Source organism: Colletotrichum higginsianum, chromosome 2, assembly GCF_001672515.1.
Source record: "Colletotrichum higginsianum IMI 349063 chromosome 2, whole genome shotgun sequence".
NCBI lineage: Eukaryota > Fungi > Ascomycota > Sordariomycetes > Glomerellales > Glomerellaceae > Colletotrichum > Colletotrichum higginsianum.
In genome coordinates, this window is record NC_030955.1 from 4393493 (window position 1) to 4406370 (window position 12878).

The following is a 12878-nucleotide window of genomic DNA, read 5'->3' on the forward strand; positions in this document are numbered from 1 at the left end:
ACCTGAAGTCAGTGTTTGGTTGCCGCGCAGTGGGGGAAGGCGGCGGCGGGCGGTTCCAGTTGGTTGGCTGAGGTACCTCCTCCCGCCTGCTGTCTTGAAGTGGTGTTGGCTCACCCACCGCAGTCCCGCCCGTTTCCACTAAAAACCGAGAGAGGTCAGAGTCGCAACCAGGCAGGAGAGAAAGGGCACGCACACTGGCAACTGGCTAGCGCAGCGGTCGGGTGGCGCTTCTCTACCTTACCTACCTACATACACTACCTACCTACACCACCTAGGTAACCAAAGTCTTTTTTCCTCCACTGCAGGAAAGTGGCGGTGCAGGACGATAGCAGCCGACTCGTCGTATCACGGCTTCGCACCTTTTGCTAGTTCACCCTCCATTTTATTTCGGCCTTCGCCCCAGGCGCAGGGCATCCTGCAGATATGGTGTGGCGGCTACAGAAAGGCGGGGGTGCTGCGCGGAGTACCAATTTTGCATACCTACCTACCTACATTTAATCGGGATGCCGCTGAAGAGCAGCACGAAGACGTCCCGGGCTCCCTGCTCGCCAGCCAGCGCGCCGGAGACCTCGCTGGACACTTGCAGGCTTGCAGGAACGCTGGGCCCAGGGCCCAGGGCCGGGACTCAGACCTGTCGCTGAGGTAAGGATGTGCCCGTGCCCAAGCCGACCGGGTGTGTTGTCGATCCCGGGTGAAGCGGAGCGGGATCATCCATAATCCGGAAAGCGGCCATCCCTTCAGAGTACGGCGACAGCATCGACCGACCGAGCATTCGGACCGGCGAGTGCCTCCTTCAAACGCCAACCACCCTCATCGTCACATCAATCAATAAACAACGGGGTCGTGTGACTCGTTAGATTGCTGTAGCTGCTGAAGCTGTTCTAGCTCTCCGACGGCTTCTCTCGGCCGCCAGACAATGGATCTTTTCCCTCCTCTTTGTCTTCAAGGACAACGCCACGCTGGACAAAGAAAAATAAATCCCTCAAATATGGTATCACCGCCCGAGTTCATACTCCCTCGTTGCCGCCGAGGACAAAATAGCAATTAGACATTCATGACGACCACGCCGGGTCGGAGGGTCTCCCGTTTCCTGTTTTGTTTTTGTGTTTTTGGTCACCGAGGCACAAGGCACATGCCGCCGTTGGCCCGTCATCATCATGATTGCCCCTGACCACCGTCCCCATCGATGCGAAGCTTCCTGCTTTGATACCCCGTCAGACTCGTCCGGGTCCCCGCAGACAGTATCCACTCGGGAATGGGGGGTGTCATCTGTCTTTCGCCGGGGGCCTCGTCTTCCTCCTGCGGCGATGGGAGGTCGTCCTTCTCCTTGATGGACGGCTGGCTGTTGGCGAAGAGGTTGTCGTAGCTGCCAGTGCGGCTGAGAGGGCTAGGGCCCGAGGGCAGGCTGCCGCTCCTCATGCGGCGGACGCTCTGCCGGTCCGAGATGACGCGGCCGGCATCGGGAGCCGCCGTGACGACCGTGCCGGGCGTCACCATGGGCGGCGGGTCCGGGGAGTCGGACCGGAACAGGGGGTGGATGTGCGACTCGCTCGCGGAGCCCTGCATGGTAAAGGCGGGCTCCGGGCGTCGCAGCGAGCACTCGCTGGCAGAAGTCTGCAGCGTGAAAGTGGGCTCGGGGTTTTGCAGGGTGCCCATGGGGCTGGGACTGTAGCTGCGGCTGCGCCGACGGGTTTGCGGCGCCTCGCCGTCGACGTCCAGCGGCGTCCCGGGGCTGGGGCTGCGGCTGGTGGTGGGGCTGGCCGGGATCGTCTCGAGGAACCTGCCGGGCACGGGGGACGACGTGCCGAGGACGGTCATGCGGCTTTGCATGTCGACCGACGACGTGTCCCAGGAGTCGAACGACGAGTCCTCGTTGACGCTGCTGGACCGCGAGCGGTAGTGGTTCGAGTCGATGGACGACGCCCGCATCTTCTCCCTCAGCGGGAGCAGGCGTGTCCTCGACGAGATGGGCCGGACGACGTTGGACAGGGACGAGCGGATGGAGCTCAGCGTGTCGGTGGCGGAGCGGCCGCTGCTCGACTGGGGCGGGCTCTGCGAGCCCATCGAGGTGGAGCGGCTCCTGCTGTCGAACGTCGGGGACGTGCGGTGGTAGGGAACCGACTTGATGTGGACGTTGGGAGACCTGCGGGACTCCTCGTCCATGTGGAGGGAGCCCGCCTCGTGGCGGGCGACGAGACGCGCCAGGACGAAGTGGATGACGATGAAGATGAGCTGGCACGCGAAGCAGAGGCCGAGGGCAATGGACGAGGCGATGAGGAAGCTCATCTGCTTCGCGCCGAGGACCGAGTCGGCCAAGTCCCTCGTGGCGTTGCTGAGACAGATCATGGTCGCCACCGACGCCGCGGTGGCCATGGTGCACGTGAGCACGCTGGCGCCAAACATGACGCTGATGAAGCGCTTGGACGAATTCCGGAACCGGGGGACCACATTCGCGGATAGCATCCATCCCATGATGGCCAAGAGAATGCTCTCCAAGACCGAGGACAGAACCGACGACGTCCGTACAGGCGAGACCTGGGCGATGTGGGCGGCGAGTACGACGTGGATGACGACGATGGTGATGGTGGCGATCAGCGCCAGCGCGCCGGCGGCGACGGGAATCGCTCGAGGCAGACCCATGGTGAAGTGGCTGACGGCCTAGAAAGGGTCGGAGATCGAGTTTGGACGCAGAGCTGTTTGAGTAGAAAGGCAAGGAGCGCTGGTTGGCCTACCAGAGACCGGTGGATCGGGAGGGGGGGATTCGATTGCTTCACACGACGATGGATATCTGTGTCCAAACGCTGAGAGGCTCGTCCGAACCGCGACCGTCGAGGGATGCGGTCGACTACTTTAATCGATGAGGACTGGGGCCCAGGCAGGCGAGGCGGTCACGACACGAAGGCGGGTGCAAGTGGCGGGTCGACGAGGCGGTCCCAGCAATGCGTTTGTGGGAGAGGCGGTTGTGTTCGAGACGCGGTTGGCCAGCCGTGTACATGAGTGTTCGATCTGTACGAGAGCTCCGTGTAGAAACTCTCTCTCGACGGGCAGCAAGACCTAGGATAGTCGTTGACGGGACGTATGAGATGCCGGGTGATGGACAGCGAGCGGTGTTGGGTTCTTGGGCAAGCGAGGTTTGCCGAGAGCGACGACGGTCCCAACCAATGTTGAGGTTTAACGAGAGAATAGTAGTTGGTGAGGAACGAACGGAAGGGAGGGGTTGAGGGACAGGAGCAGGTGTAAGCGGAGGAGGGGACGGAGTACGAAACCTGGGAAGCAAACGGATAAAGTATGGCAGGCGGTCGTGGGCGTGTTTTTGTGTGTGTAGTGTGCCTGGGTTGGGGGTTTGATGGCATTCCCTGTCGAGGTGGAGGAGGGCGCGCTGGGACTAGAGGTCCAGCATCGCGTGGGCACACGGCAGACCGAGCGACTTTATTCGTACCATACGCACACGCCTCGGCCGGCCGGTGGACTCTCTTCCTGTTTTTCTTTCTTTTTCTTCTTCTGCTTCTTCCTTTTTTCCCTCCTTCCCAGGTCCCACGTCCCAAATCCCAACCCAAAGGACCCAGGGGCGGCGGCGGCGACAAGGATGGTGGAGGGATGCCGTGGTGGGGCGTTCGGAACGAAACACTGGCAGCTACCCTTGTCCGTGCCGGGGGGCGTGTGCTCTTGGGGGCACGCCGGGCCTTGGTGTGCACCTGTGTGTAGTCTGGGATCCTGACTAGGACTGGGAGCCCGCGGCGGCAGGGGACTGAGGCCCGGTGACGAGATGGTTCGGGATCTGTGATGTGCTACTGACGCTGTACCTACAGACGGGGGAATGCAGGGCTCTGTCGTCCCATTCAGCGATGCCGCCGCCGCCGCTGCTGCTGCTGCTGCTGCTGCTGCCAGTGTGCACAGAGCTAGTCAGGGAATTGGACGACGACCGGACGATGCGACGGCCATGTGTGTACTACTGCTGCTATTACTCTCTGACCCCCCCCCCCGTCGTTCCTTGTGCCTCTGTGAGACGTGGCCGAGGGAGCCTGCGAGCGAGCGACTAGAACGATGTCGTGTCGCCCGTGGTAATCAAACTCGACTTTCCGACTTTCCAACCGGGCGCGTTGATTCGATGGCGCCTCGATGCCGTGCCAAAGCCGCCTTTCCTCGTGGCTTCTGAGTAATACGTGTAGAAATGGACACATTTGTGCGACAATGGCATGGTCTTCGGGGGCGGCGCCCGTGGCGGCGGCATGAGATGGCGACATGATGGCGAGAGCTGACAGCAGGGCTGCGGGGGTGATTGGTCACGATGCCCAGATTAGATGAGGACGAAGCCACAAGCGCATTGTAAAACATGACAAAAACGAAGGGCCAGAGACATGCGTGTGAGAAGGGAGAGGGGGGATCACTTTTCATCCCAGTTTGGGGTGGCTTCTGGAAGAAGAAACGAGGGGGGGGATATCGCCAGCCACAATAGGATTTGGATGGGTTTAGAAAATAGGACGACACCGGAAAACTATAGACCGGTGCGCAAAGGATACAACGGCTGACTGGCGGAATGGCTGCTGCATACACACACCGAGACGCGTGGTTTTCGATGGCTTACGTCCTCGTCGAGCGGCGTTCCCTCATCTCCTTCTGATATAGGTTCGCCGTCGCTGTTACTGATCTTCTGCCTGGTTGTTCCTGGTCCTGGCCTGTTTGTTTATCAGCGGCGATAAGCCGCAACATCCCTCTCTGGCTGCATCGACGATGTCCTTTTTTGCCCCTCACGAAATCAGACCCGGGAGCACCCAAGAATGGACAAGCGACATTCCCACTTGCAGAGGCATCCGCCATGGCTGGCGGCGTGGGGACGAAATGACGGCGTCGAAGTCCGGTAGCTTCGATCGCAGTGAGGCTCTGGGCCGGCCTAGCTTTGTTTACACCGTGTCGCTTTTGGCATGGCCGCAGCGACGTGGCAAAGGCGACATTCGACGGCGCAGGGTAAGGCTGGACTCGAGAGCTGCAGTCGCATCTCATCTCAAGTGAGGGGGAGGTGCAGGCCCAATCTCCGGGCGTCGCTGTTGTTGTTAACTTGTTCCTCGAGCTGGCAGTTACCAGCGCTCTCCCCCTTGCATATGAATTGGAAGGTGACCCGTTGTCTGTCGGCCGGCTTTGATGTGCTGTGCTGTGCCTCATCCGGGGCAGAGGCACCATGATCGACGGGGCTAGCGATGAGATGTGTGACTTCCGTCTCTGGTGTCCCAGCTTGTTGTTTTTCCCCCTTCTTGGTGAGACAGGGCACCGACCGAAGGGAGGGTGAATCAGGCACCTAACACAGCTGCCGACGAGTGACCTCCACACGCAGCTCACGATGGCTTCACGACAAGTAGGAGACTGCTGCGTTGCTAGCAAAAATGAGAGGGGCTTCTGGTGGTGGCTCTGAATCATCCACTCGTTGGCATGGCAATTGGCCAATGCAAAAGGCAAAACCGGTGGTCTCCTGTTTGGAGAGGGGGGGGGGGGGGGGTTCCCTCCTCCTCCAGTGGTCCCAGTCGAGGGCCCCGACGGCGTACCTGAGGGGGGGCTCAGGGAGAGACAGCGGGGTCAGAGTGGGTGGTCAAGGTCCTGCTGCTTCGGCAGGCGGCGACGGGTGACAGAATAACACTTTGCATGGGATGTCCATGTTCTGCAGAGGAGAGCTCTGCATAAACAAAAGAGTGACTTTTGTGCCGTTTCCCCGGGGCCGCGCTATGGGCCTCGAGCTTGTGCGGCGGGAAGCGGGTGGGCGGTCAGATAAACATTGGACAACGAGGCAGAACAACAACAAAAAAACAACAACAGCCGACGTTATCGTGCTGCTCCGGCCAGAGTCGACAGATGGCTGCAAATGGTTTTGCCAGCCTGCCAGCCTGCCAGCCCGTGGATCGGTCTTTGGTTCGCAACAATTACATGGCAAGCGCATGCAAATTCCAAACTGGGCCGAAAATGACTCGGCCCCCAAAAACATATTCAGCCTGGGTTAAAAAGAGATTTTCTGGGGAGGGGCATGTCGTAGGATGTAACGTTCTAACATTTTCCCTGAGAGGAGAGGGGGGAAAAAAGGTTCGCAGAAGAAAAGACCGGGTCTGGGACTGGTAGAGACGAGACACGGACAGGGAGCCCGAGCCCGATCAATGAATGAAAATTTTCAAAGGGTGTGCAATGTAAAATGACGCTCCCATGTATCCATCCGTAAGGTACGCGAAGATGCGCGAGAAGAGGGGAAATCTGCCTTCCCAGGACCCAAAGGCAAAATGAATGTGATTTGTCTTAATTCCCGATGGACCCAATCGCCCGGTCACCTACCTGGGTATTGTTGTATGGATGCCATGAGCGTTGCGTTGCCTTCACATGTGCGAATAGTTCTATTCTCGGCCGCTGGAAACGACTCTGTCCTCCCGGGGGGTGAGGGGGTCTGCTGTTGTTTACCCCCTCCCCGTTGCATCTTCGCAAGACGACCTTCCCTTCCTCCTCTGCACTTGTTGCCGGGTCAGATGCTGATACTGTGAGCTCGAGGCCAGTGCGACCCGATGTTGTTGCCAATGAATGCTCATAGCCCGCCGTCAAAGGAACCGGGAAGGTCTGTCTGGATGAAGCTGTGGCAGATACGTACCTCCACTCGTACCTGACGTTCCTGCAGGTGGAAGGACCCACGGGGAAAGGCCTACCTAACACGGGCAGTGTACGATGTACCTGCGTACCCCACCCACGTCCTTCCCAAACCACCAAGCGAACCTTCCTCGTCTGGTCTGTTGAATGTCTTCCCGCGCGCACGCGCACACGTACCTCCGCCAGCGGGCCCCGGCTCCCATCTGCCTTCCCGCTGTTACCATTACCCTCCTCTCCTGCCTTGATTTGACGACTCTCTCATTTCCTCACCTTCCCCCCACTACAAATCTCGCTCGCTGTTGCATGGCCTTGGGTGAGAGCGTCTGTGTATGCGTACGCAATATCCGTACTGGACAGGTACTCCGTACGGATACATACAACCATCCTCTCCACCGCGGCCTCGACCAGAGCTCCTGCTCGTCTCCGTGGCTCTCCACAGCACCACCACTTTTCCAAGACACAGCCCTGGCCGAGAATGGGGCCCTCTCCCCCTCTCCCGGGGCTTGCAACTCACCAGCTCCCCTCGGCAGTCAAGCGAGCGGCACCAGTGCAGGGTAGGGCAACAGGCAAAGGAACGACGGACGACACAAGTGAGGGCCACCAGGATCCAACGTGCGCGACGGGGCTTGCGGGAATTAGATCCACGGCCAGAAGCCTGGAACTCCTGGGCCTTGGAAGAAGCGGCGCTGATGACGACAGACTGCATCCAAGATTCATCTGGCCCTGACTTGGCTTTTCCCTTCCTCCTGGAAGCGGGCGGGCCACTCGACCTCGTCGCCTGCTCTCTCCTGTTGATCGCCTTTCCAGCAGCCTGGTACTGGACTGTGGTCCAGCCGTCCGCCCAGCCAGCCCATCGCCAGCTGGCCTGTTGGACGCACGCCGGTGCTCTTTCGGGGAGGCTTGCGGCGCATTTCCACATCTTCTTCTCCTGCTTCCTTTTTCTCCGACGTTTCCCAATCAGAGACGCCGGTTGGCGCCTCCCCCGCTGCTCGTCATCTCTCGACCCGATGCCTTTTCGATTAAAGATGAGACAAGCCCGGGGTTGGCATGCTGGCGGCTCGCACCCGTCATTGGGCTGGCTGGCACGCGGCAGTCTCTCATCTGAACACGCCTTGCACAAATAGAGGTTCCCGTTGCGAGGGGGGAGGGGATGGAGTCATGAAGCAATCCATTTAATTTGTTGTATAATTTTACCAGCACGGGACGCCGTCAAGATGCAATGTGTCTCAAATTGTGTGCGTCTCGACCCCCCCCCCCCCGAACGGATACGTATCTTGCGGGTACCTGACCAAAAGACCCTAGTCTGATGCGCTGCGACTACGATGCTAAGCCGACCATTCGCCATTCTGCGGGACCGCGGGCCATGGGATCGAGGCAAATCCGGCGCATGTCATTCGTCACATCCCCAATCGGACAGAGACTGCCGGGCCCAGATGTGCCTGTTCCTGCGTTTAGGGCTCGCGCTGATGCATCTGCATCTCGTTGTGGAGGGTGGCCCACGACCATCTGCAGCCCGCTTTGTCATTTTTTGAGTCTTTTTCTGCCCAGCTGGAACCTTTCCACCACGCGGCGAGAGTCATCAATCCCACGCCCTGCGGAGTTGGACCCAGAGTTCAGCCTTTTCCACAGCAATCAGCAGCGAGGGACGCAACTTGGCAGAACCGCTACTCCTCACTTGACACTACCGCACCAGACCTGCCCCCCCCGACGCTTCCCATTCGCAGCCCGCCCTGGGATCTTGCCTGGAACGGCCGCTGTCAAGAGAGGGAAGCTCATCTGCACAAACCAACAAGCGGTGCCGTCACCACCGGCCGATGATGACTCGGTGTTGTTCTGGGGGTTCGAGGGAATATCCCCGCCTAGATGCCGCGCCCGACGAAGATGCAGACGGTATCAAGGCGCCTGCCGTCCGTCCTGCGAACCGCTCCCCTCCGCTCCTCTCCTCCTCCTCCACCCACAACGTGTCAGCCCGCACACACTTGTTTGACAGAGTTGAAACGGAAATCTCCCATCTCTCCGTGCTCCATCTTGTTCGCAACGCTTGTTTATTGCCGTCGTTTCGCTCCTTGATGTTGCCATTTTTGGAAAGCACGCACGGCGCGCTCACCCACCGCCAGAGTTTCGTCCTAGTCGGCGCCCTAAAAAGCTCAGAGTCTTGCTAGCACCCTCCGTCGTTTACGCTCAGAACGGGCGAGCGTTACGACCTCGCGTTGCCTGTCGGACTATCAGCGTCGCCGCCGTCTTCTTTCTCGAGGAACAACTGAAACGGCACGATGGCAGGCTGCGCAGGCACACTCTCCACGTGTGGAGGGCCTGCCACCGTCGTTGGGCATCCGGCCGCCACCGTCTCGTTTTGTTCAATGTCCCATTGCTGTCTTCTCCGAACTGTTGGCTTTCCCTCGTCTTCTGTCTCAGCTAAGCATGATTGCCCAGCATGATTCAGATGGGCGATGGTCCTGGTAGCTAGAAGGGCGCCATACCCGGGTTGCGCTGTTGCCATCTGATACATGTCGCTCCTGCCCCATCAGGACGGAAGGGTAACGCGGCCACGTCGCCATTTTCCATTACGTACTGACGGATGTCCATCGCGGTGTCAGCCGTGCAGCCGTCGTCGAGTGATGTCTGGGACTGGCAGACTGCACGTCGCGGGTCGCAGGAGCGCAGTCGAGCGACACGCCCTTTCGCCATCGCTCGCGGCAACCTGCAGAACCGTCGGGTAGATCCCACGACAGGCCTGGAGGCCTGGGAGGGAGGCGGCAGCCAACGCAGGTGTGTCGGCGCCGGGGCGTTGTCGAAGTCTGTGCCGATGCTCAGCCATCGCACGGTGGTGGCCAACGCCGCCGGTTCGTCGACGGCAACAACCGTCATGGACAGTTGATATCGGCCTGGCTCGCTGGGCTGGGCTAGGGCCTTACTGGTGGTCCCTCGCAGTCGGCCAACGGCTTCAAGGTCGCGGGAATTCCAATCGATTACGAGGCCGATGTCGCGTCGGCGTAACGGTCCCCTGTCAGTCACCCTTTCCCGGGTGCAGAACGACATGCACAATTCCCGCATGGGAAGTAGGGGTTATTCTCCGGCTCCCGCGCGGCATCCAGGGGCTTGCACGAGTGAGTGGTTGGTAATCCGGGACGAGGCAGGCTACAGATTGGCCCAACGCCGCACATTTGCAACGGCTTCGGGGAGTTGCTACGAAGATTTGATGAGAGGACTGGCCTGCCAAGGTGTCATCATGGCTTGAAAAGGGACCGTTGTCGTTGCATTTCGCTTTCCCTTTGAATCTCGCCTACCCCGGTCGGTCGGTGGCCGTCGGCACGGCCACCCCTGCTCCCCGGGACGGAGACGTATCTCGCATCACGTCTCTACTTGATTGCCTGCGAATTTTGCTAAGGAGGCCGTTCTCAGGGGTAGACGAAGCTTCGGCGCTATCGATTCACCAGCAAAAGCCAACCAGGGTTGCAGACCGGCGAGTTCCAACAAAACGCTCACAGCCTTGCGGGCTTCAGGTGGTCTTCCAATGGCATCAGGCGCGAGTCAGTCGAGCGTCGCCCGGCTGTCGTGGGCATTGGGATGAGAGTTTATCGCCAGTTCGGAAACGGATACAAACGAGCCAGAAAAGGCATGTCGCCGTCCGATGACGATCCGGGGAAGACGGAGGCACGCGTTCCAAGCACGTCACGGTACGAAAGCAAGGCTGCTGAGTACTGGGCCACAAGACTCGATCGTGATCTGAACAGGAGATGCCGTTTCAGGGACAGATAGGTCCAGCATCGTGAGGCCAAACACCTTCGACCCAGCCGTTGTTTCGAGAGCCTCGTATCGTGATGTTGGGCAGGGCCTGTGCCATCCACATGTTTGGCTCGGTCAGTCCAAGACTTGCGAGGCCATCGATGGGCAGCCATCGTGCTGTCGAAATGCAAGTCTATGGAGGCTGTACGTCCTTTACCAGCCGGTGGCATGTGGATACTGCGGGCACAGGTCGGCCATAGGGTTTGCCGTCGAAGTGTATGTGTCAGCCTGTGTGATATGTTTTGAGTTCCGTCAGGGCATGTTCCTGCGGCAAAAGGCTTGACCCGGTGCCTCGCCATTGAACCCCAAAGGTTGAAGGAGCCGTGTCCCGCTGTTGATCGGTATCGCTGACCATAGCTGTGCCGGGTATGGTCTGCTTCCCACGGACGTCTCTGAGCCGTGTCGATTGGTTGAACCGTTGCCGACGTGGACGCGCGGTCTGGTAGTTTGGTTTCGGTGAAGTCGCCGTCGCTACCATTCCGATTCGCGCCGCCCTTCCTTGACGTTATCTCTAGGCAGGCACTGGACACTGGGCGGGCCTGAACACGATCGAGCCCGTGGCCTTGCCAGTCACTCGAGCGCCGTCACGGGACTCGTCCAACACAGATGTCGGGAGATCTGGGTCGGTTCGGTAATGGGTAAAAAGCTGAGCGGCGGCCAAGACACCAGAGCAGTTCACACCGTCCGCTGCCGGCCTCGCGATCAAGACTCGCGGGGCCTGCGACGGTTTCCTTTCAACATCGTCCCGGCCCATGCATTTGTATTGAAGGATGACAGAATCGAGCCAAGCATCGCACTCGCCTGAGGAAAGAACTCGAACGGGTAAAGGGGCCATTCGTCTCTCCATTCACTTCAGCGTTCTAACATCTCGACGCTTGCGCTCGCAAGTCGAACCGCCCTGTGACGGTCGCACCTCCAAGAATCTGGTCATCCGGTTCCATGTCATCGGCTTCGGGCGGACGGCGCTCGCGAAACCGGATGGTAACTAGTAGTACATTTTTTTCTTTTACAAGATCACGAGTCCGATTTGGCGGCCAACTTGGATTCCCTGTCCCGCGTCGTCTCCGCCCTCATGATCAAAGTCCACTCGGCCGCGTCTCGTTCGTGCCGCCGCGCCTCTTCCTCTCTGCCTTGGGCCCTGCAAAGCTTGCGGAGCCTCTCGTGCTCGTTGACCAGCGCCTGGTGCGCCGGCATGAGCCCCGACGAGGCGGCCTTTTGCAGCCTGTACATCGTGGATTCATCTTTGGGGAACAATTTAGCCAAGCCCCAGAACCCCTCGGCATAGCCCATCTCTCCGAGCCGCGTGAGCACCTCCGCCGCCTTGGTCTTGTTACCCTTGCGTATGTAAACCTCGCTCTGGCCCCGGAGGCACGACGAGTACCATTCAAACGAGTCGGCGCCCTTGCCGATCTCTTCGGCCCGGATAAAAGCCTCGAGGGCGATGCGGTTGTCCTCGGAGGTCCTGCGGCTCAAGTAGACCAGCCCCTTGAGAACGAGGGCGTTGGGGTCGCGGCCCGCCTCAATGAGCGCCCGGCAGCGCTCGCGCGTGTTGCGCCACGCCATCTGGTCCCAGTGCAGGTACGATTTCTCACTCCGGTTGTGGAGCATGCGGCCGAGGGTAAGGGCGGCGGCGTCGTCGCCCTGGCCGGCGGCGGTGTCCAGCATGTTGCAGAACCCGTCGAAATCGGCATCGCTGCTGTTGGGGGAGGACATGAGGGCCATGGCCGTCTCGTAAAGCTTGGCGGCCGAGATGTTGTTGTCTGCCCTCCGTTAGCATGTGGCGAGGAGGGGCTGGGGGAGGGACGGCGGATGTGTCACCTTTGACGAACGTCTGCCGCCAGTCGACGGGTTTTTCCTTCACGGCCGCCGCCGCGAAGTATTTCATGTAGATGTCGTGGGCCTCCTGCCCCGTGACGTGCTGCGAGCGCAACGATTTGACGGCGTTTTGGAAGTGGAACAACGGGCGTGGCGTGCCGAGCTCCGGCCTGTCCTTCATGAGCATGGACGGCCCCGACTTCTTGTTGGACCCAGGACTGGGGCGGGGAGCTTTGCCCTTGAGCGTCCTCCTAGTCGCCATGGCGGGTGCTGCAGCCTGGACGGCAGGCGGTGGGAAGCCGGTCAGGAGTGCCCTCCCGTGGCGGGCGGAGGCCGTCGTGAGGCGGAACATGGTCGATGGTGAGCTGAACCTCAGTGCCACCGCATAATACCGAGGTGAGTGGACAACGTGCCGCCGGCCGTGGGGGACGGCCAATGAGTCGCAGAAACCTGCAGTCTTTCTCGGACCTAACGAGATTCAGTTCGAATGGATAGATGCTGGTCAGCGATAGAAAGGGGGTTCAGTGTCGTGGGTGATATCGATTCGGGTTGAGAGGCATGAGATGAAAGCGTGGCTGCTGCGCTGTGTGCTGTGAGAGGTCGACTGAGATGCGTTAGGTACTACCTTGAGTGGGCCGACGAGACAGCCAATCAAACGCTTCGCG

The 12878-nt window shown here is 60.0% G+C and overlaps 5 protein-coding genes across 5 annotated transcripts; 2 read left to right on the forward strand and 3 right to left on the reverse strand.

The window, feature by feature from the left end:
• Positions 1 to 1155: 1155 nt before the first annotated feature.
• On the reverse strand, positions 1156 to 2640 carry CH63R_03034 (uncharacterized protein; the record flags this gene model as incomplete). Its single annotated transcript, XM_018298009.1, has 1 exon — positions 1156 to 2640. The coding sequence occupies one exon, from the start codon at positions 2638 to 2640 to the stop codon at positions 1156 to 1158; it is 1485 nt and encodes a 494-aa protein (XP_018162825.1).
• Positions 2641 to 3817: 1177 nt separating this feature from the next.
• CH63R_03035 (uncharacterized protein) lies at positions 3818 to 4156 on the forward strand (the record flags this gene model as incomplete). The annotated part of the gene is made up of 1 exon (XM_018298010.1): positions 3818 to 4156. The coding sequence occupies one exon, from the start codon at positions 3818 to 3820 to the stop codon at positions 4154 to 4156; it is 339 nt and encodes a 112-aa protein (XP_018162826.1).
• Positions 4157 to 7325: 3169 nt separating this feature from the next.
• On the reverse strand, positions 7326 to 7523 carry CH63R_03036 (uncharacterized protein; the record flags this gene model as incomplete). The annotated part of the gene is made up of 1 exon (XM_018298011.1): positions 7326 to 7523. One exon carries the CDS (start codon positions 7521 to 7523, stop codon positions 7326 to 7328), a length of 198 nt encoding a protein of 65 aa, XP_018162827.1.
• A 1667-nt stretch (positions 7524 to 9190) lies between these two features.
• Positions 9191 to 9490, forward strand: CH63R_03037 (uncharacterized protein; the record flags this gene model as incomplete). Its single annotated transcript, XM_018298012.1, has 1 exon — positions 9191 to 9490. The coding sequence occupies one exon, from the start codon at positions 9191 to 9193 to the stop codon at positions 9488 to 9490; it is 300 nt and encodes a 99-aa protein (XP_018162828.1).
• Positions 9491 to 11412: 1922 nt separating this feature from the next.
• Positions 11413 to 12565, reverse strand: CH63R_03038 (uncharacterized protein; the record flags this gene model as incomplete). The annotated part of the gene is made up of 2 exons (XM_018298013.1): positions 11413 to 12158; positions 12217 to 12565. 2 exons carry the CDS (start codon positions 12563 to 12565, stop codon positions 11413 to 11415), a joined length of 1095 nt encoding a protein of 364 aa, XP_018162829.1.
• Between the last annotated feature and the right edge of the window lie 313 nt (positions 12566 to 12878).